Source organism: Fundulus heteroclitus, unplaced genomic scaffold (genome assembly GCF_011125445.2).
Source record: "Fundulus heteroclitus isolate FHET01 unplaced genomic scaffold, MU-UCD_Fhet_4.1 scaffold_42, whole genome shotgun sequence".
NCBI classification, from domain to species: Eukaryota; Metazoa; Chordata; class Actinopteri; order Cyprinodontiformes; family Fundulidae; genus Fundulus; species Fundulus heteroclitus.
Genome location: NW_023396835.1, coordinates 2,406,338 through 2,429,677, shown reverse-complemented (window position 1 = coordinate 2,429,677; position 23,340 = coordinate 2,406,338). Strand labels below are relative to the sequence as shown.

Genomic DNA, 23,340 nt, shown 5'->3' with positions numbered 1-23,340 from the left:
AGGTTTCGGGAGATTTAAGTCAGGCGGCAATATTTTACTTTCACATTTTAAGTTTAGCTACTGGCCAAATTATCCAGATTATTAACACTTGTCTGTAATGTTTTTCTCTTCAGTTTGCGTACCCTGACAAGTTTTTTGTCCCATCTTTCAGATATATGAATGATTATACTAAACTCTTCTGTTGCACATGATAAAACCATTTATTATCACATAAATATACTTGCTCTTCATACATCAGAAAACTAAAAACTTTGAATTTAATTCAGCTTGGTTATACAGCGCCAATTCCCAACATGTCGTGTCAAGGCCCTTTATAGTCAGTTACAGTGACAAAACCCAACAGATTGCATCGAGTCATTGCTTTGCAGTATTCCCTCCACCTGAATGAGCATGGAGCCACAGGGGATAGTTGCAGCAATCCCTCATATCGAGCATGCATGAAGCGACAGTGGAGAGGAAAACCCCCCTTTAACAGAAGGAACCTCCATCAGAACCAGAACCAGGCTCAGTGTGAACGGCCATCTGCCACGATCAACTTTCCTCCTGATAAAAAAAGGGACATAAGCTGGGTGTTTTGGCCCGATATCATACAAATTGGTTGATACTGATCAATTTAATTGGCAAATAAAAGTAGCCATCCTCCCCTGTGATCTGTTTACCTGTAATTAGTGTATGTATAACAGATCAGTGAGTTTCTGGGCTCCTAGACCCCTGCATGATTCCCCCTGAGCTGCTGCTGTTGCTGCACCAAAGCCATGGAGAATCCACAGGTGAACCTTGATCAGGGGCCCTTTGGGTATTTTTGTTGTCATCTTCATTTAAAAAGAGGAAACACAATAATTATGAATGGCTTTTTCTAACCCCCAATCATGAAACACAGAAAAGTTTTCAAAAATGAACATGTTGCCACGGTATTTAGACTTAATGCCACCTCTGTACATTGGATTTGTTTTGTCCTCTTCTCCTGACTGAGGCCTTTGTGCAAAGAGATAATTTTTCATCTTACCTGACTTCTCTACAAACTATGGCTTTGGCTAATAGGCGAAAATCTGGAAACGTCAATAAAGTCCAAACTGAGTCAGCAAAACTCTATTTCTAATCACATAACCGAGAGATTTGCTTTTCAGTTGGAAAATATGTATAGACATTAAATTAATTAGATAGATAGATAGATATTAACCAGGTAAAAAACTAATTTAGTTTCCAAGAGTAAACTGGCGAAGATTGCGGCTCAAATTCACCTTTGAATATAACACACAGATTATCAGTTTACAAACTGCAGTCACAGCATTCAATCATGCTTTGTACTCTGTCATTTCCAAAATATTTGAATTACCCCAGAGAAAAGAGTTCTCGATTTCAAGTCCTTTTGTGGATCATTCCAGGTCGATGTGGCAGATTATTTAAAATACTTTTTTCCCCCAGTTCAGTTCTGACTCTCGGGATCTGCATCAGGTGGAAGTCCATTAAAGGCGGAGAAAGCTCTGGAATTATTCACAAAAGTGTGTATATATTTATATCTCCTGTAAATAAAACTGGTTAATTAGACTTTTTTTTAAAATGTCTTTATGTGATCTAAAAATCAGTAAAAACCCTCTGGCGACAGATTCAAGCTGAAAATATCAGTTTACTCACTGTTGCAGCAACAGCTGTCATAAACCATAATCACATTGGTAACAATTAGTGGATTTGTGTGGAGCAGAAAAAAACAAAGATTGTTCAGAATCAGAATCAAGTTTATTGCAAAGCAGATTTACACTTACAAGGAATTTGACTTGGTGTTGATGGTTTACACCAATATTACCCCTGTGTTTTGTCTCTTGATAATATAATTGTAAAATACTTACTCTGGTATTTTGTTATTTTATTTTGGCTTTTCTGATAAGCTCAGTCTGTTGCTTTAGAACTAACTTTAGATTTAATTAACCTGTTTTTTTATTATTATAAACCGAGTACAAGTCTGTGTTGGCCACTGTCACGCCTGAATTTCCCCATTGTGGGACAATAAAGGAATTTCTTATCCTAACATGCAATTGTCAAGAGAAACTTCTGCTTCAAATGAATCAGAAAAAAGGAGAACTTGTTGGGTTTTATTTATTTGAGGAGCTTTTTTGGGGTTGATTTTTATTTTAGGCAGCACAATGGTGCAGTTGTTAGCACTGTTGCCTTGCAGCAAGATGGGTTCAGATCCGGTCCTGGGGTCTTTCTGCATGTTCTCCCTGTGCATGCGTTGATTCTCTGCTATGGATGAACTAATTCAATCTAGAAATGAGACTGGGAGATTTCAGCAAATGAATTTATTTTAAAGATCATAAGGAATATAACTGAAAAAAGCAAAATACTAACAAAACAAAATATACATATATAAAGATTAAGTGATATTTTCATTAGAGCAAATTTTACTGACAGCAGCTACACTTCAAAAGATCCTCATCAGAACATAAAGAGACAAAATGTTTGCATGAATGCATTCAGAAGCAAAATACGTTTTCAGAATTTTCATTTTTGAGGGTTTTTCCCTTTTTTCATCTTGTCAAACTCAGCAGAATCTCCAAAGTTAAAAACCCAAACTCCAGCATGTAGCGGCTGAGTGAAGGTGGTCTGGACTCTGTGGAGGAGAGTCATGGTTTCAGAGACGCTGTAGAAGGACAGAATACCTGCTCTGTGATCCAGGTACACTCCTACTCTGGAGGAACCAGGACCTGAGATGGAGGTCCAGATTCTGTTGTGACCAAATTGACAACCGTTTTTGGAACAATATAATGCCCAAGATTTGTCATTATCTCCAAATCCACATTCATTCCTCGCTCCTCCTGCTCTGCTGATATTCTTGTATGCGACTGCTACAATAACTCCCTTTCTCCACTCCACCTCCCAGTAACAACGTCCAGTCAGACTCTCTCTACTCAGAACCTGAGGACAACCAGTGAATCTGTCTGGATGACTAGAATCAGACTGAGGTTGATCCATAAATGTCACCTTCCTGTTCCCCTCTGATAGTAACAGCTTCCTGTGTGCCGTGTTTGGATCCAGTGTGATTTCACATGAATATCTCAAGAATCCAGCTCTGCTCTTTGGTTCTGGTTCTGACAGTGAAACATCCACCTCAGTGAGTCTCAGTGAGATGTTTGTCCATGTGTCTCTCAGGATGTCCTGTAGTTGATCTCTGAGCTCTGACACAGCTGCTGTCACATCCTCAAAGTAGCTCAGAGGACGGATCTTGATGCTGGATGAGTGTGTAGACTCACTGAGTGCTGACAGTGAGGGGTAGTTGTGGAGAAACTGGTTGTGATCCTCTGTGTCTGAGAGCTGCTTCAGCTCAGCGTCTTTCCTCTTCAGCTCAGTGATCTCCTGCTCCAGCTTCTCCTGAAGCTCTTTGACTCGACTCCCTTCAGTTTCCTGCTGGGATCTGATCTGCTGCTTCACATCAGAGCTTCTTTTCTGGATGAGACGGATCAGCTGAGTGAAGATCTTCTCACTGTCCTCCACTGTTTTATCAGCAGAGTGCTTGATGGCCTCCAGCTCCTGTTGAAGCAGCTTCACATCTTTCTCTCTGTCCTGGATTCTCTGCTGGATGTTTTCTCGTCTCACCTCCAGCTCTCTCTGCCTCTCAGTCCTTTCTGCTGCAGCTGACACTGTGTCGTGGCCTTTATGTTCATCCACAGGGCAGAGATAACAGATACACTTCTGATCAGTACGACAGAACATCTTCATCACCTCATCATGACGAGAGCAGATGTTCTCCTGGAGGTTCTTGGAGGGCTCCATCAGCTTGTGTTTCTTTAATGGAGCCACATCATAATGAGGCTGAAGGTGTTTCTGACAGAAAGAGGTCAGACAGACTAAACAGGACTTGGTGGCTTTTCGTTTTTTTCCAGAGCAGAAATCACAGGCCACATCTTCAGGTCCAGCATAGCAGAGATCAACAGGAGCAGCTTGGAGTCCAGTCTTCTTCAGCTGCTCCACTAAAGCTGCTAACATGGTGTTTTTCTTCAGAACGGGCCTCGGTGTGAAGGTCTCCCTGCACTGAGGGCAGCTGTAGATTCCTCTCTGATCCCTTTGGTCCCAGTCTGTTTTAATACACTTCATACAGTAGCTGTGACCACAGGGAATAGTCACAGGATCTTTCAGTAGATCCAGACAGATCGCACAGGAAAAAGTTTCTCGGTCCAGCTCATCTCCTTTCTGATCCATTTCACGATAACTGTTTGTTCTTCTTTCCCAAAACAAAATCTGTCTAATCTATAAATCCTATGTTGCGCCACAGAAAGTCAACTATCGGGTCTTGCATGCAGAAAATCACGCAGGATATGGCTCCACTGGCGATCACTCCTCTTCCGCGGACGCAGCCATGATAGATTTATGAGTCTGCGCACTACGGTCCACGAGAGAGCGCCGCATAATCACGTGATGTTATGCTAATAGGTATTAGCTTAGCTAGCGGACACAAGGCAAGGTGTAAGATTACTCTAATACTCTTAAAACTAGAGCACACAATTAAACAAAGTATTGATTCGCTTGATTTAATGTGTTAGTACAACCATCAAATCACTTATCTTTAAGTACGAAAAGTAATTCAGCCTATTCAAAAGACTGGTTAGCTTTTAGCTTCTCTCTTCTTCTTCTTCTTCTTCTGCTTCTTCTTCTTCTTTGTTGACATACACTTAGCTTACTAGCGTCACCAACTGGTATGGAGCGTGGACCAGAATACGAATTAGTTTTTCGAATACAGTTAAATATTGCCTGAAATTTACTTCTTCTGTTATTTCTAATTAAATCAATAAAATCAAGTTACACTTTGAATCGTTTTGGGTTTTAAATCAGTTATCTCCTTTCTCCCTCATACTTCTGACTATAAAAACTGTTTGTCTCATCACCTCCACAGTAGTCCCCACCCCCCTCCCACTGCAGTGTTTCCTTATAATGGTTAGTTTGCCGTTTATACCAGTGTACCAAAAACTAAGCCATTAAATAGTTTGTTCTGCTCTCCTCCTTATCTACTTTTAATTTATCTAATTGTTCTTTGGAGTTTAATAAAAACGCTGGTGTTTTCCTTTTTTGCAAAGGGCTTTTGCCATCTCTTCTTCATTTTCTGTTTTAATAATTTTTTTTTTATTTCTTTTATGCTAAACCTGCTAATTAAACCCACAAATCTGTTTTCATCATGAACTATATACACAGCGACCAGCAGATCTGCAGCAACCCGGCACCTTAAGCAGCTTGTTCGCATGCTTTGACTGTCCAAGCAGCAGAAAAGCGTGAATATCTTCCCCAGCCAGATGAGCAGCATCTGTCCCTCATCCTGCAGCTGGCAAGGCAAGGCAAGGCAAATTTATTTATATAGCACAATTCAGTACAGAGACAATGCAAAGTGCTTTACATGATTAAAATATAGGAAAATAAAACAGAATAAAAGCAAGTAGGGATAGTGTAGAAACAAAAAAGAACATTTGAAAACAGTAAAACATTTTAACTTGAACATTCAAAGGCATTTTTTTTTTATGTCGATTTAAAGGAACTCAGGCTTTCAGCACTTTTACAGTTTTCTGGAAGTTTGTTCCAGATAAGTGGAGCATAGGAACTGAATGCTGCTTCTCCACCAAGTGACCTCCTCTCTACAGAAGGCCAGCATCGCTTAAATATTTCTCCTAATTAGCAGTGGAGTGAAAACACCCGCTCATTGGCATCCACCTTTCGAGCCCTGCTGGAGACAGGTAAGAACAACACACACACCATGGATGACTTGATCCACATACCTGACATCCACATAAAGCTTTTTAGGCCTTGAAAAGTTTTTTTTATGTCTTATGCTTTGCTTGCAACTACGGCTGGAGCTTAAGACCCTTACAACAGTTTTGCACAGTTTCTTGCATGCCCTGGCCACTAGGCACTGTCTATAACTCCAGGCTACTTAATTTGGCAGTGTGATTCAGCCTTAGTTAGTGAATCACAGAGATAACAAATGAATAAGCATCAAATTATGGTCCATCAGTTTGGTTTCTGTATGTTCCCACCAAGTAAAAATTCATCTTCAGAACCACCCTCAGCCCAAAATGGGGATCTGCATCTACTTTCAGTAGTTATTGCCGGTTACTGCAACTGTAAACTGCAGAAATTACAGGCAAACTTGGTCTCTTTGCGTTTGCTCCCCTTGGCATTATGCTAGCCTAGAGTAGGAGAGACCCATCCTCCCACGGAAAACAAACACGGTAAGGCGTATTGTATCACTTCCTGTTTTCACTGCGTGAGCAACGGTTTGTTGCTCCAGATTATCTCGCTTTTATCTTTAATCTCTTTGCTGTAACATCTGTTTCTAACACATAAGCACTTTTAAAACATTTTCTGTTGCTGCACATCACGCTTGGGAACTCCTCGTGTTTCACGGTTTGCTCTCTTGGCGTGGTAGAAGGGCGCTAGCCTAGCTTTAGCCTAGCCTAGCTTTAGCTCCACAATGGCTTCCTCTCCTACTATTACTTCAGCTTCTCCGTCTCTGACTAAGTCTCCCCTTATCTCCTGCTCTCTGTGTCAGATGTTTAGATATTCCTCTGCCTCCTTTAGTGATAATGGTACTTGTAATAAATGTAGTGTTTTTGTAGCTTTGGAGGCGAGGGTGTCAGAATTAGAGTCCCGGCTCCGTGCTATGGAAAGACCAGCTGATAGCCGCCCCTCTGCTAGTGCGGAGCCACATAGACCTAGCGTTAGTTCACTTAGTGGTCCTCCAGAAGCACCCGAGCAGCCGGGTAAGCAGGCCGGTTGGGTGACAGTTCGTAGGAAGCATAGCTCTAGATTTCAGCCCCCAGTTCACCACCAACCCGTCTGCGTTTCAAACAAATTTTCCCCACTCAGCGACACACCCGCTGAGAAGCCGACCCTGATTATTGGGAGCTCAATAGTCAGAAACGTGGCACTAGAGACACCAGGGACCATAGTTAAATGCCTGCCAGGGGCCAGAACGGGCGACATAGAATCTTACCTAAAACTGCTGGCTAAGGATAAGCGTAAATACAGTAAGATTGTTATTCACGCTGGCGGTAATGACACCCGATCACGCTGATCGGAGGTCACTAAAGTTGGTGTTGCTTCGGTGTGTGAGTTTGCTAAAGCAATGTCGGACTCCGTAATTTTCTCTGGTCCCCTGCCTGATTTGACCAGTGATGACATGTTTAGCCGCATGTCATCATTCAACCGCTGGTTGTCTAGGTGGTGTCCTGAAAACGACGTGGGCTACATTGATAACTGGAGAACTTTCTGGGGAAAACCTGGTCTGATCCGGAGAGACGACATCCATCCTCCTTTGGATGGTGCAGCTCTTCTTTCTAGAAATCTGGCCGGATTTATTAGTCCTCCTAAATGCTGACAACCCAGGGTCCAGACCAGGAAGCATAGCCGTAGTTTAACACACCTCTCTGCAGCTTCTGTACTGTTACCCATCCATTATCCTATTGAGACGGTGTCTTTCCCACGGCCAAAACTTAACAGATCAAAAACTTATCTAAAAGGAACAAATCATAAAAACCTAATAAAAATCAATACGGTTCACCTTGAACCTAAAAATAAAACAATTAAATGTGGTCTATTAAATATAAGGTCTCTCCCTCCAAAGACTTTGTTAGTTAACGAATTGATTTCTGATAAACAGATTGATTTGTTTTGTCTCACAGAAACCTGGCTACAAGAGGACTACGTTAGTATAAATGAGTCAGCTCCCTCCAATTATTCAAATTTCCACATTCCCAGATCTGTGGGAAGAGGAGGAGGAGTGGCAACCATCTTTCAGTCTGATTTATTAATTAGTCCCAGGCCAATTAATAACTACAGTTCTTTTGAACATTTAACCCTCAGTTTCCCTCATCCAAACTGCAAAGCAATAAAACCTCTTCTGTTTGTTGTTTTGTATCGTCCACCAGGCCCTTACACTCAGTTTTTGGATGAGTTGTCAGATTTCTTATCTGATTTGGTGTTAAATACTGATAAGGCTATTATAGTGGGTGATTTTAACATCCATGTTGACACAGAATGTGATAACCTTAGTGTAGCCTTTAAAACTATCCTAGATTCAATTGGTTTTCCTCAAAATGTGCATAAACCGACGCACTCTTGGCTCCATACTTTAGACCTTGTGCTGACATATGGCATTGATTGTGAAGAATTAACAGTATTTCCTCACAACCCTATCCTATCTGATCATTTTTTAATAACATTTGAGTTTAATCTAACTGAGTTCTCCACCCCCAAAAGAGGGTTCCATTATAGTAGATCTTTATCGGATAATGCTGTATCAAAACTTAAAGAGTCTGTCCCCTTTTTAATATCCTCCGTATTGCAGAAATGCCCTGTAGATGGCAGCAATGTTGTTTCTTCCAATTCACAAATAGATGTCTTTGTAAACGGTATGACTTCGTCATTGCGTTCTGCATTAGACAATGTAGCTCCCTTGAAAAAGAAGGTGATTATTCACAGGAAGCTGGCTCCTTGGTTTAATTCAGAACTGCGTTCCTTGAAGCACAATGTTAGGAAATTGGAGAGAAAATGGCGCTCTACACACCAAGAGGAATCCTACCTAATCTGGAAGAACAATCTATTGTTGTATAACAAGACCCTTCGCAGAGTTAGAGCAGCATATTTTTCATCATTAATTGAGGAGAATAAGAATAATCCTAGATTTCTCTTCAGTACAGTTGCCAAACTTACCCAGAGCCACAGCTCTGTTGATCCATCCATTCCCTTAGCTCTTAGCAGTAATGATTTTATGGGATTCTTCATAAATAAAATTGATTCCATTAAAAATAAAATAATTGGCATCCTCCCAAACATGATTACCTCGTCCTCAGTAAGTGAGGCAGCATTGGAGGAATCCTTAGAACCTGCGCAGTGTCTGAACTGTTTAAAAGCAGTAGAGCTTTCTGAGCTATCTAAAATTTTAGCTTCATCTAAACCTTCTACCTGTATGTTAGACCCAATCCCAACCAAGTTGTTTAAGGAGGTATTCCCTCTGATCAGTGGTTCTATTTTAGACATGATTAATCTATCCTTGGTAAATGGATATGTACCACATGCTTTTAAAGTAGCTGTTATTAAACCTTTACTTAAGAAACCATCTCTTGATCAAGATGAGTTAGTAAATTACAGACCTATATCTAATCTTCTTATCTTATCTAAAATTCTTGAGAAAGTAGTTGCTAATCAACTATGTGAACATTTACAAATTAATGACCTACTTGAGGAGTTTCAGTCAGGCTTCAGAGCTCATCATAGCACTGAAACAGCTCTGGTGAAGGTCACCAATGATATTCTCATGGCCTCAGATAATGGACTTGTGTCTATACTTGTCCTGTTAGATCTCAGTGCTGCATTTGTTACAGTTGATCACAATATTCTCCTACAAAGACTTGAGCATACTGTAGGGATTAAGGGAAAAGCATTAGGCTGGTTTAAATCTTATCTGTCGGACAGATTCCAGTTTGTTCATGTTAATAATAAATCTTCCTCAAACTCTAGGGTCACTTGTGGAGTACCACAGGGTTCAGTCCTTGGACCAATTCTATTTACTATATATATGCTTCCGATTGGCAAAATTATCAGACAGCATGGGATTAATTTCCACTGTTATGCTGATGACACTCAGCTATATTTATCCATAAATCCTGATGAATCCAATCAGTTACTTCGACTGCAGTCATGTCTTGATGACATCAAAAGCTGGATGACTTTAAATTTCCTGCATTTAAATTCTGACAAGACAGAAGTTGTAATCTTTGGGCCAGAGTCTTCCAAAAATAAAGTTCTTAATCAATCACTTAATCTGGATGGCATTAACTTGGCCTCTGGTAATAAAGTTAAAAATCTTGGTGTTGTTTTCGACCAAGACATGTCATTTAAATCCCATATTAAACAGGTTTCCAGAGTTTCCTTTTTTCACCTCCGGAATATCGCCAAAATTAGAAACATTCTGTCCAGGAGTGATGCTGAAAAACTAGTCCATGCATTTGTTACTTCAAGGCTGGACTATTGTAATTCTTTACTATCAGGAAGTCCACAAAATGCAGTTCGAAGTCTTCAGCTGATTCAAAATGCTGCGGCAAGAGTTCTGATGAAAATCAACAAGAGGGATCATATTTCTCCAATTTTAGCTTCCCTTCATTGGCTTCCTGTTAAATCAAGAATAGAATTTAAAATTCTCCTTCTAACGTACAAAGCCCTTAATAATCAAGCTCCATCATATATCAGAGCTCTGATTACCCCGTATGTTCCTAACAGAGCACTTCGCTCTCAGACTGCAGGTCTGCTGGTGGTTCCTAGAGTCTCTAAAAGTAGAATGGGAGGCAGATCCTTTAGCTATCAGGCTCCTCTCCTGTGGAACCAACTCCCAGTTTTGGTCCGTGAGGCAGACAACCTGTCTACTTTTAAGACTAATGTTAAAACTTTCCTTTTTGACAAAGCTTATAGTTAGAGTGGCTCATACCCTGAGCTATCTCTATAGTTGTGCTGTGATAAGCCTAGGCTGCTGGAGGACATCAGGGTCTAATTTTCTCACTCTACTGATTTCTACTGTTCTTCAGTCTACTGTTCTCCAGTTTTGCATTGTATTACATTGAAATGACTATCATCATTTCAGCTTTTAACTTTTTGCTCTCTCTCTTTTTCTTCATAGTAGGTACACCTGGTCTGGCGTTCTGTTAACTGTGACATCATCCAGAGAAGACGGCTCACCCGCTACCACCATCTAATGTAGAACAGATTACTAGATCAATGTGTGCTTCTGTGCTTTTTTGTCTCTCTTGTTGTTTCTCTGCTCTGTCTTCCGTAACCCCAGTCGGTCGAGGCAGATGACCGTTCATACTGAGCCCGGTTCTGCCGGAGGTTTTCCTTCCCGTTAATGGGGAGTTTTTCTTCCCACTGTCGCTTCATGCTTGCTCAGTATGAGGGATTGCAGCAAAGCCATGTACAATGCAGACGACTCTCCCTGTGGCTCTACGGTTCCCCAGGAGTGAATGCTGCTTGTCGGGACTTTGATGCAATCAACTGGTTTCCTTATATAGGACATTTTTGACCAATCTGTATAATCTGACCTAATCTGTATAATATGATTGAACTTGATTTTGTAAAGTGCCTTGAGATGACATGTTTCATGATTTGGCGCTATATAAATAAAATTGAATTGAATTGAATTGAATTGAAAACTTTCTTTGTCCTGTGGTGGGCCACTTTCCTCACAACGTTATGATCCAGATCCCGTCTCTTTATTGAACTCTAACCCTCACTGATAGACTCTCCTCTCCCTCCTCACACCTACCTCTATTTTGTTATTCTGCTATTTACAAGACTGTAATGTTCACCTGACTGTTACTATTGTAACAACTGTTTACATGCATCTTGCACTACTCACCTTGACTGAATATTGATTTTCACTACTGACTGTTTATTCACAATTGTTTACATAAACATTTGCAATGCCGTAATTTAACTGTAATATGCAATTACCCTCCACTGCTCTTTAATTTGAATAGCTTCTGTCCAAACTTTATTTATTTAATTTATAGTAATAGCTACCTGTATATCATGCTCACAATTCTGCCTATAGTAATAGCCATCTGTACATATATTCATAGTACATGCAAACTCTGTTATAATAACAATCATCTGTATATTATGCTATTGTACATATCTGTAAAACTCTATTCATAGTAATATCTACCTGTATATTATATTCAGTACATATCCAGCTGTAAGTTTAGTTCACAATACTAGTTATCTATATATTATACTCATGGGACAAATCTATCAGGAAAATTCTGTTTATAATAGTATCCATCTCTACATTTATTCAGTAATAACTTATGTCCTGTACTTATGGAACCATTGTTTATACTGCACTTGCTGCTATTGCACTTCTGGTTAAACCTAAACTGCATTTCATTGCCTTGTAAATGTAACTGTGTAATGACAATAAAGTTGAATCTAATCTAATCTAATCTAATCTAATCTAATCTAATCTAATCTAAACTCATCTAATCTAATCTAATCTAATCCAGGCGAAAGATACTGTGGTTCCTGTAATCCATGGTGGTCTGGAGGCGTTGGAACCTTCTTGCAGTGGGATGCATGGATCCACCATTTACTAAACGTGTCCATAACAACTAGTTCTTATTTCTTACCATCTCACAGAGTTTATTATGTGTGCCTCTGGAGTCATCTGAGTTGCTCGCCCTGCATTCTGTGTAGCTCAAATAAAGCAGGATGATAAGATTTTTGAGCTGAAAGCTTTTATGCACCACTGAGATGTTAAAGCGGGGGTCATCCCCACACGAGAACAATGATCCAATCGATGTTTTTGTTTTTCAAAGTGTGGAAAGAAGAGTCTTAGAAGGTGTTTTATGAAATCTTTATTCAGGTTTGGGAGAGATTGGCAACACACAAATGAAAACACAAACACTGCATGTGCTAGAATAATAGTGCCCATATTTATTATTCCCCACAGAATACAGCAACACAGCAAGCACTTCTCAAACACTGTTTCTGCTAGAATAATTGTTCTTCATTATTCCCCACAGAATATAGCAAAGTAGCAAGCATTAAAGCCGACAAGCTTTCAAACAGGCGTGATGTTCAACAGATTCTCAGAATCATCTCTTACCATGGCACAGGACTGGGAAGCCGGGTCAATCCGGATTAGAGCAACATCAACACGTCCGGGTGTCCACAAACCCACGGCAGACTTAATCGACTGAGGGCGGTACCCTCCTTTAAATACCCACAAACAAAGTATCAGATGGGAGCGAAAGTGGCCAGTTCTCTCTCCCAGCTGATCTGTTCGTCCCGTTTCCAAAACATGTTTCCAAAACAGAAACCGTTCCCAGCATCTCAGCAGTGTGTGAAGCAAAATAACATTGCGAGCTCAGAATACAAATATAAGCAAAATAAGGAATACAGAGGTTGAATCAGTCTTTCCCACAACACATTGTCATAAGTTCCCACCACAAGTTAAAACAAATTATAACACAATAACACATGTGGTTCTGTTTTATGTGACAAACATAATAACAGGCAAAACTCCGAGCGCAAGCATATATGTTGCTCTTAGTTTAGGTGAACTCAAAAACAAGTAATATAAGTGAAACAAGTTATGTAACTGAGCAGGTTTTCCCATAGTATATTGTCAAAGAGCAAAAATAATTATTTGGTATATCAGAAGGCATGGTTTATCGGTTGGGCCAACCCAGACACCATCAGTGCAATTTCTTCTGTGACGTTCCCAAAGCAAGACTTCTGCCTTTTTTTCTTTCCTTCAGCCAAAATCACCCAAAACTGTCACAAAACTTTTTTTTTTTTCAGCACAATAGTTTTGGAGAAATATTTCAAGCTTTTCTTTCTTTGGTTATGATTTACGGAAAAATAAATATATATAGGCAGCCTTTCCCCTGAATACATGGAGACTGCCTTGTTTAAATGGACTCAAACGGCTTCAGCAAAGAGGGAGTTTGCTGTGTGAAGCAACTTTAGCAGCAGATCTGCCTTTGTGTCTAGTCTCAGAGCTAGAAGCAGACAGAAACTCAGTTTAGGAAACATTTAGCAGCTATAAACAGCTTTGTGAATCGGCCCCAGTTTCTACCTCTGTCTGTGAAAAAACGTTCTTCTCATCAAACATGTAGAAATCCAGCTGAGAACCCAGATATCCAGATAAACACGACTAAGGAAACATTGTTTCTGTTAACTTCAGCAGCTGAATGTCTGGATTGTAATAATAATCATGAAGTGATGCTAATTATGAGTCACTGCTGATTGATGATAAAGTGTTACTGTTATTCACCTTCCTTGCTCTAAACTGGGAATAAAATGATTCAGATGAAAAAATTTCCTTCTGTGTAATTCACTGTATAATAAATATGTTTCAGAATCAGAGGAAACATTTTATCTGCTGCACTTCTGGTAGCAGGAAAAATGCATCATCTGGTGATGAGATCCAGGGTTCAGGTTTGTGTTCATCACCTGCAAAGGTTCAGTAAATGAAAGCATCTGAGATCTTAGTTGGAACCATGAAAATGGTGATTTATTTGGGAATATGTCACAGACATGCACATCTTTACATTTTATCAAACATTTTTGCTAACATGCTAAATTTTTTATTAATATTCATTAAGGGAACTGAAAGGCATGTTTAATTTGCTTGAATTGATGAACTTTTCAAGATATAGTTACATTTACATCATTCGAGATATTTTTTTTAAACTTTTGTCCTGTAAAATTTTTGTAAGAAATTGAAATGAAAAAACTTAAACCTCCAAAAAACTGGGAGCAGTTTATATTTTAACTATAACAGAACTATTGTTGCACAGAAAATTACTGACGACTGACGTGAAAAACTTGAACAGAAAACCAGCAAAGACAATAAAATGATTGAATTAAAAACTTTAGAAGGAATCAAACAGATCAGAAATACTTCAGTTCACTTGAGTTTACAGAACTCAGCAGAACCTCCAATCATCCAAACATTAACTCCAGCATGTAGCGGCTGAGTGAAGGTGGTCTGGACTCTGTGGAGGAGAGTCATGGTTTCAGAGACGCTGTAGAAGGACAGAATACCTGCTCTGTGATCCAGGTACACTCCTATTCTGGAGGAAATAGGACCTGAGATGGAGGTCCTGATGTTGTTGTGACCAAATGTATAACCTCCTTGGTAAATATATAATGCCCAAGATTTGTCATTATATCCAAATCCACATTCATTCCCATTTTCTCTTCTGCTGATGTTCTTGTATGCGACTGCTACAAAAACGTCCTCTCTCCTCTCCACCTCCCAGTAACAACGTCCAGTCAGACTCTCTCTACTCAGAACCTGAAGAAAATTAGTGAATCTGTCTGGATGACTAGAATAAGACTGAGATTGATTCATAAATGTCACCTTCCTGTTCCCCTCTGATAGTAACAGCTCATTGTTTGCTGTGTTTGGATCCAGTGTGATTTCACATGAATATTTCAAGAATCCAGCTCTGCTCTTTGGTTCTGGTTCTGGTTCTGACAGTGAAACATCCACCTCAGTGAGTCTCAGTGAGATGTTTGTCCATGCGTCTCCCAGGATGTCCTGTAGTTGATCTCTGAGCTCTGACACAGCTGCTGTCACATCCTCAAAGTAGCTCAGAGGACGGATCTTGATGCTGGATGAGTGTGTAGACTCACTGAGTGCTGACAGTGAGGGGTAGTTGTGGAGAAACTGGTTGTGATCCTCTGTGTCTGAGAGCTGCTTCAGCTCAGCGTCTTTCCTCTTCAGCTCAGTGATCTCCTGCTCCAGCTTCTCCTGAAGCTCTTTGACTCGACTCCCTTCAGTTTCCTGCTGGGATCTGATCTGCTGCTTCACATCAGAGCTTCTTTTCTGGATGAGACGGATCAGCTGAGTGAAGATCTTCTCACTGTCCTCCACTGTTTTATCAGCAGAGTGCTTGATGGCCTCCAGCTCCTGTTGAAGCAGCTTCACATCTTTCTCTCTGTCCTGGATTCTCTGCTGGATGTTTTCTCGTCTCACCTCCAGCTCTCTCTGCCTCTCAGTCCTTTCTGCTGCAGCTGACACTGTGTCGTGGCCTTTATGTTCATCCACAGAGCAGAGATAACAGATACACTTCTGATCAGTACGACAGAACATCTTCATCACCTCATCATGACGAGAGCAGATGTTCTCCTGGAGGTTCTTGGAGGGCTTCATCAGCTTGTGTTTCTTTAATGGAGCCACATCATAATGAGGCTGAAGATGTTTCTGACAGAAAGAGGTCAGACAGACTAAACAGGACTTGGTGGCTTTTCGTTTTCTTCCAGAGCAGAAATCACAGGCCACATCTTCAGGTCCAGCATAGCAGAGATCAACAGGAGCAGCTTGGAGTCCAGTCTTCTTCAGCTGCTCCACTAAAGCTGCTAACATGGTGTTTTTCTTCAGAACGGGCCTCGGTGTGAAGGTCTCCCTGCACTGAGGGCAGCTGTAGATTCCTCTCTGATCCCTTTGGTCCCAGTCTGTTTTAATACACTTCATACAGTAGCTGTGACCACAGGGAATAGTCACAGGATCTTTCAGTAGATCCAGACAGATCGCACAGGAAAAAGTTTCTCGGTCCAGCTCATCTCCTTTCTGATCCATTTCACAATAACTGTTTGTTCTTCTTTCCCAAAACAAAATCTGTCTAATCTATAAATCCTATGTTGCGCCACAGAAAGTCAACTATCGGGTCTTACATGCAGAAAATCACGCAGGATATGGCTCCACTGGCGATCACTCCTCTTTCGCGGACGCAGCCATGATAGATTTATGAGTCTGCGCACTACGGTCCACGAGAGAACGCCGCATAATCACGTGATGTTATGCTAATAGGTATTAGCTTAGCTAGCGGACACAAGGCAAGGTGTAAGATTACTCTAATACTCCTTAAACTAGAGCACACAATTAAACAAAGTATTGATTCGCTTGATTTAATGTGTTAGTACAACCATCAAATCACTTATCTTTAAGTACGAAAAGTAATTCAGCCTATTCAAAAGACTGGTTAGCTTTTAGCTTTTAGCTTCTCTCTTCTTCTTCTGCTTCTTCTTCTTCTTCTTCTTCTGCTTCTTCTTCTTCTTCTTTGTTGACATACACTTAGCTTACTAGCGTCACCAACTGGTATGGAGTGTGGACCAGAATACGAATTAGTTTTTCGAATACAGTTAAATATTGCCTGAAATTTACTTCTTCTGTTATTTCTAATTAAATCAATAAAATCAAGTTACACTTTGAATCGTTTTGGGTTTTAAATCAGTTATCTCCTTTCTCCCTCATACTTCTGACTATAAAAACTGTTTGTCTCATCACCTCCACAGTAGTCCCCCACCTCCCACTGCAGTGTTTCCTTATAATGGTTAGTTTGCCGTTTATACCAGTGTACCAAAAACTAAGCCATTAAATAGTTTGTTCTGCTCTCCTCCTTATCTACTTTTAATTAATCTAATTGTTCTTTGGAGTTTAATAAAAACGCTGGTGTTTTCCTTTTTTGCGAAGGGCTTTTGCCATCTCATCTTCATTTTCTGTTTTAATCGGTTTTTTTAAATTTCTTTTATGCTAAACCTGCTAATTAAACCCACTAATCTGTTTTCATCATGAACTATATACACAGCGACCAGCAGATCTGCAGCAACCCGGCACCTTAAGCAGCTTGTTCGCATGCTTTGACTGTCCAAGCAGCAGAAAAGCCTGAATATCTTCCCCAGCCAGATGAGCAGCATCTGTCCCTCATCCTGCAGCTACACCAAGTGACCTCCTCTCTAAAGAAGGCCAGCATCGCTTAAATATTCCTCCTAATTAGCAGTGGAGTGAAAACACCCGCTCATTGGCATCCACCTTTCGAGCCCTGCTGGAGACAGGTAAGAACAACACACACACCATGGATGACTTGATCCACATACCTGACATCCACATAAAGCTTTTTAGGCCTTGAAAAGTTTTTTTTATGTCTTATGCTTTGCTTGCAACTACGGCTGGAGCTTAAGACCCTTACAACAGTTTTGCACAGTTTCTTGCATGCCCTGGCACTAGGCACTGTCTATAACTCCAGGCTACTTAATTTGGCAGTGTGATTCAGCCTTAGTTAGTGAATCACAGAGATAACAAATTAATAAGCATCAAATTATGGTCCATCAGTTTGGTTTCTGTATGTTCCCACCAAGTAAAAATTCATCTTCAGAACCACCCTCAGCCCAAAATGGGGATCTGCATCTACTTTCAGTAGTTATTGCCGGTTACTGCAACTGTAAACTGCAGAAATTACAGGCAAACTTGGTCTCTTTGCGTTTGCTCCCCTTGGCATTATGCTAGCCTAGAGTAGGAGAGACCCATCCTCCCCCGGAAAACAAAACTTTCTTTGTCCTGTGGTGGGCCACTTTCCTCACAACGTTATGATCCAGATCCCGTCTATTTATTGAACTCTAACCCTCACTGATAGACTCTCCTCTCCCTCCTCACACATACCTCCATTTTGTTATTCTGCTATTTACAAGACTGTAATGTTCACCTGACTGTTACTATTGTAACAACTGTTTACATGCATCTTGCACTACTCACCTTGACTGAATATTGATTTTCACTACTGACTGTTTATTCACAATTGTTTACATAAACATTTGCAATGCCGTAATTTAACTGTAATATGCAATTACCTTCCACTGCTCTTTAATTTGAATAGCTTCTGTCCAAACTTTATTTATTTAATTTATAGTAATAGCTACCTGTATATCATGCTCACAATTCTGCCTATAGTAATAGCCATCTGTACATATATTCATAGTACATGCAAACTCTGTTATAATAACAATCATATGTATATTATGCTATTGTACATATCTGTAAAACTCTATTCATAGTAATATCTACCTGTATATTATATTCAGTACATATCCAGCTGTAAGTTTAGTTCACAATACTAGTTATCTATATATTATACTCATGGGACAAATCTATCAGGAAAATTCTGTTTATAATAGTATCCATCTCTACATTTATTCAGTAATAACTTATGTCCTGTACTTATGGAACCATTGTTTATACTGCACTTGCTGCTATTGCACTTCTGGTTAAACCTAAACTGCATTTCATTGCCTTGTAAATGTAACTGTGTAATGACAATAAAGTTGAATCTAATCTAATCTAATCTAATCTAATCGAATCGAATCTAAACTCATCTAATCTAATCTAATCCAATCAAGGCGAAAGATACTGTGGTTCCTGTAATCCATGGTGGTCTGGAGGCGTTGGAACCTTCTTGCAGTTGGATGCATGGATCCACCATTTACTAAACGTGTCCATAACAACTAGTTCTTATTTCTTACCATCACACAGAGTTTATTATGTGTGCCTCTGGAGTCATCTGAGTTGCTTGCCCTGCATTCTGTGTAGCTCAAATAAAGCAGGATGATAAGATTTTTGAGCTGAAAGCTTTTATGCACCACTGAGATGTTAAAGCGGTGGTCATCCCCACACGAGAACAATGATCCAATGGATGTTTTTGTTTTTCAAAGTGTGGAAAGAAGAGTCTTAGAAGGTGTTTTATGAAATCTTTATTCAGGTTTGGGAGAGATTGGCAACACACAAATGAAAACACAAACACTGCATGTGCTAGAATAATAGTGCCCATATTTATTATTCCCCACAGAATACAGCAACACAGCAAGCACTTCTCAAACACTGTTTCTGCTAGAATAATTATGTTCTTCATTATTCCCCACAGAATATAGAAAAGTAGCAAGCATTAAAGCCGACAAGCTTTCAAACAGGCGTGATGTTCAACAGATTCTCAGAATCATCTCTTACCATGGCACAGGACTGGGAAGCCGGGTCAATCCGGATTAGAGCAACATCAACGCGTCCGGGTGTCCACAAACCCACAGCAGACTTCATCGACTGAGGGCGGTACCCTCCTTTAAATACCCACAAACAAAGTATCAGATGGGAGCGAAAGTGGCCAGTTCTCTCTCCCAGCTGATCTGTTCGTCCCGTTTCCAAAACATGTTTCCAAAACAAAACCGTTCCCAGCATCTCAGCAGTGTGTGAAGCAAAATAACATTGCGAACTCAGAATTCAAATATAAGCAAAATAAGGAATACAGAAGTTGAATCTTTCCCACAACACATTGTCATAAGTTCCCATCACAAGTTAAAACAAATTATAACACAATAACACATGTGGTTCTCAGTTTTATGTGAGAAACACAATAACAGGCAAAACTCCGAGCGCAAGCATATATGTTGCTCTTAGTTTATGTGAACTCAAAAACAAGTAATATAAGTGAAACAAGTTATGTAACTGAGCAGGTTTTCCCATAGTATATTGTCAAAGAGCAAAAATAATTATTTGGTATATCAGAAGGCATGGTTTATCGGTTGGGCCAACCCAGACACCATCAGTGCAATTTCTTCTGTGACGTTCCCAAAGCAAGACTTCTGCCTTATTTTTCTTCCCTTCAGCCAAAATCACCCAAAACAGTCACAAAACTGTTTTTTTTTTTTCAGCACAATAGTTTTGGAGAAAGATTTCAAGCGTTTCTTTCTCTGGTTATGATTTACGGAAAAATAAATATATATAGGCAGCCTTTCCCCTGAATCCATGCAGACTGCCTTGTTTAAATGGACTCAAACGGCTTCAGCAAAGAGGGAGTTTGCTGTGTGAAGCAACTTTAGCAGCAGATCTGCCTTTGTGTCTAGTCTCAGAACTAGAAGCAGACAGAAACTCAGGTTAGGAAAGATTTAGCAGCTATAAACAGCTTTGTGAATCGGCCCCAGTTTGTACCTCTGTCTGTGAAACAACCTTCTTCCCATCAAACATGTAGAAATCCAGCTAAGAATCCAGATATCCAGATAATCACCGACTAAGAAAATGTTGTTTTCTGTTAACTTCAGCAGCTGAATGTCTGGATTGTAATAATAATCGTGAAGTGATGCTAATTATGAGTCAATGCTGATTGCCGATAAGTTGTTACTGCTGTTCAGCTTCCTTGCACTAGTTTGTAAACTGGGAATAAAATGATTCAGATGAAAAATTTTCCTTCTGTGTAATTCACTGTATAATAAATATGTTTCAGAATCACAGCAAACTTTTTATCTGCTGCACTTCTGCTAGCAGGAAAAATGCATCATCTGGTGATGAGATCCAGGGTTCAGGTTTGTGATCATCACCTGCAAAGGTTCAGTAAATGAAAGCATCTGAGATCTTAGTTGTAACCATGAAAATTGTGCTTGATTTGGGAAAATGTCACAGACATGCACATCTTTACATTTTAACAAACATTTCTGTTTTCATGCTCAAGTTTTAATTAACATTCATTAAGGAAACTGAAAGGGATGTTTAATTTGCTTGAATTGATGAATTTCTCGTGATTTTATTTACATTTACATCATTGTAAATAAAAAATTTACTCTCCTCTTGTAAATTTTTTGTAAGAAATTGAAATTAATAAACTTCAACCTCCAAAACACTGGGAGCAGTTTATATTTTAACTATAAGAGAACTATTGTTGCACAGAAAATTGCCAATGAATAATGTGAAAAACCTGAACAGAAAACCTTAACAACAAAAACACTAAAATGATTGAATAAAAAACTTTAGAAGGAATCAAACAGATCAAAAATACTGCAGTTTACTCAAGTTTAAAAAACTCAGCAGAGCTCTTAATGCTTAAAAAACCAATGAAAATTGCATTGAACCTAACTCCAGCGTGTAGCGGCTGAGTGAAGGTGGTCTGGACTCTGTGGAGGAGAGTCATGGTTTCAGAGACGCTGTAGAAGGACAGAATACCTGCTCTGTGATCCAGGTACACTCCTACTCTGGAGGAAACAGGACCTGAGATGGAGGTCCAGATGTTGTTGTGACCAAATTGATAACCGTTTTTGGAACAATATAATGACCAAGATTTGTCATTATCTCCAAATCCACATTCATTCCTTGCTCCTCCTCTGCTGATATTCTTGTATGCGACTGCTACATAAACTCCCTTTCTCCTCTCCACCTCCCAGTAACAACGTCCAGTCAGACTCTTTCTACTAAGAACCTGAAGATAATCAGTGAATCTGTCTGGATGACTAGAATAAGACTGAGGTTGATTCATCCATGTCACCTTCCTGTTCCCCTCTGAAAGTAACAGCTCATTGTGTGCTGTGTTTGAATCCAGTGTAATTTCACACGAATATTTCAAGAATCCAGCTCTGCTCTTTGGTTCTGGTTCTGACAGTAGAACATCCACCTCAGTGAGTCTCAGTGAGATGTTTGTCCATGTGTCTCTCAGGATGTCCTGTAGTTGATCTCTGAGCTCTGACACAGCTGCTGTCACATCCTCAAAGTAGCTCAGAGGACGGATCTTGATGCTGGATGAGTGTGTAGACTCACTGAGTGCTGACAGTGAGGGGTAGTTGTGGAGAAACTGGTTGTGATCCTCTGTGTCTGAGAGCTGCTTCAGCTCAGCATCTTTCCTCTTCAGCTCAGTGATCTCCTGCTCCAGCTTCTCCTGAAGCTCTTTGACTCGACTCCCTTCAGTTTTCTGCTGGGATCTGATCTGCTGCTTTAAATCAGAGCTTCTTTTCTGGATGAGACGGATCATCTGAGTGAAGATCTTCTCACTGTCCTCCACTGTTTTATCAGCAGAGTGCTTGATGGCCTCCAGCTCCTGTTGAAGCAGCTTCACATCTTTCTCTCTGTCCTGGATTCTCTGCTGGATGTTTTTTCGTCTCACCTCCAGCTCTCTCTGCCTCTCAGTCCTTTCTGCTGCAGCTGACACTGTGTCGTGGCCTTTATGTTCATCCACAGGGCAGAGATAACAGATACACTTCTGATCAGTACGACAGAACATCTTCATCACCTCATCATGACGAGAGCAGATGTTCTCCTGGAGGTTCTTGGAGGGCTCCACCAGCTTGTGTTTCTTGAATGCAGCTGAATCATAATGAGGCTGAAGGTGTTTCTCACAGAAAGAAGCCAGACAGACTAAACAGGACTTGATGGCTTTCAGTTTTCTTCCAGAGCAGAAATCGCAGGCCACATCTTCAGGTCCAGCATAGCAGAGATCAGCAGGAGCAGCTTGGAGTCCAGTCTTCTTCAGCTGCTCCACTAAAGCTGCTAACATGGTGCTTTTACTCAGAACGGGCCTCGGTGTGAAGGTCTCCCTGCACTGAGGGCAGCTGTGGATTCCTTTCTGATCCTCTTCATCCCAGAAGTTTTTAATACACTTCATACAGTAGCTGTGTCCACAGGGAATAGTCACCGGATCCTTCAGTAGATCCAGACAGATCGAACAGTACAAGGTTTCTCGGTCCAGCTGGTTCTGCTCCATTTCTCCTCTCGGTCACAGTGACTGTGTGAGTTTCATTTCCTGAGAACAGCAACAGCTCTGAGCTCTGATCTACGAATCATGTGTCAGATCAGGCTGCAGCCAATCAGCTTTCACCTCCAGCAGATGTTGGCTCCACCAGCTTGAAGGTGTGTCTGAGAGCAGGAAGAACGTGGAGGGTTATCAGGTTTTGATTCCAGGAAGAGGAGGGCTCTTAGTGTGAAGCTGTAAGTTTGTAACCGTCTTCACTGCAGGTTTCTGCTCAAAAAGACTGACTGAGTCACCAAAACTCTTAAATCTGATCTCTCCACAGTATCAGAAATAAATGAACGTATACACTTTCAGAAATAAAATATAATTTGTGATTAAATTGTGATTAACAGGTTTACATCGTTTGATTGTCCTAGTTATAATAGATAAATAAATACATATATTTCGTCAGACCTAAATCTAGCTGATTAATAGAGAATTGAAAATAGCACCCTATCAGCTTCTGCTCATTTGCAGGCCTGGGAAA

The 23,340-nt window shown here is 40.3% G+C and overlaps 2 protein-coding genes across 3 annotated transcripts; both read right to left on the bottom strand.

Annotated features, from left to right (window-relative positions):
- Positions 1–2,310: 2,310 nt before the first annotated feature.
- On the bottom strand, positions 2,311–22,905 carry LOC110366989 (tripartite motif-containing protein 16). 2 transcript variants are annotated; one of them, XM_036131254.1, is made up of 2 exons: positions 21,212–22,905; positions 2,311–2,570 (listed from the first exon to the last, which is right to left on the bottom strand). In XM_036131254.1, exons 1-2 carry the CDS (start codon positions 22,824–22,826, stop codon positions 2,500–2,502), a joined length of 1,686 nt encoding a protein of 561 aa, XP_035987147.1. In that variant the 5' UTR covers positions 22,827–22,905; the 3' UTR covers positions 2,311–2,499. The 2 variants fall into 2 exon arrangements, with proteins under 2 accessions (XP_035987147.1, XP_035987146.1); XM_036131253.1 differs by lacking the exon at positions 21,212–22,905 and having other exon boundaries at positions 2,311–4,645.
- LOC105925155 (E3 ubiquitin/ISG15 ligase TRIM25) lies at positions 14,022–16,547 on the bottom strand. Its single transcript, XM_012860887.3, has one exon. The coding sequence runs from the start codon at positions 16,118–16,120 to the stop codon at positions 14,444–14,446; it is 1,677 nt and encodes a 558-aa protein (XP_012716341.2). The 5' UTR covers positions 16,121–16,547; the 3' UTR covers positions 14,022–14,443.
- Positions 22,906–23,340: the final 435 nt, after the last annotated feature.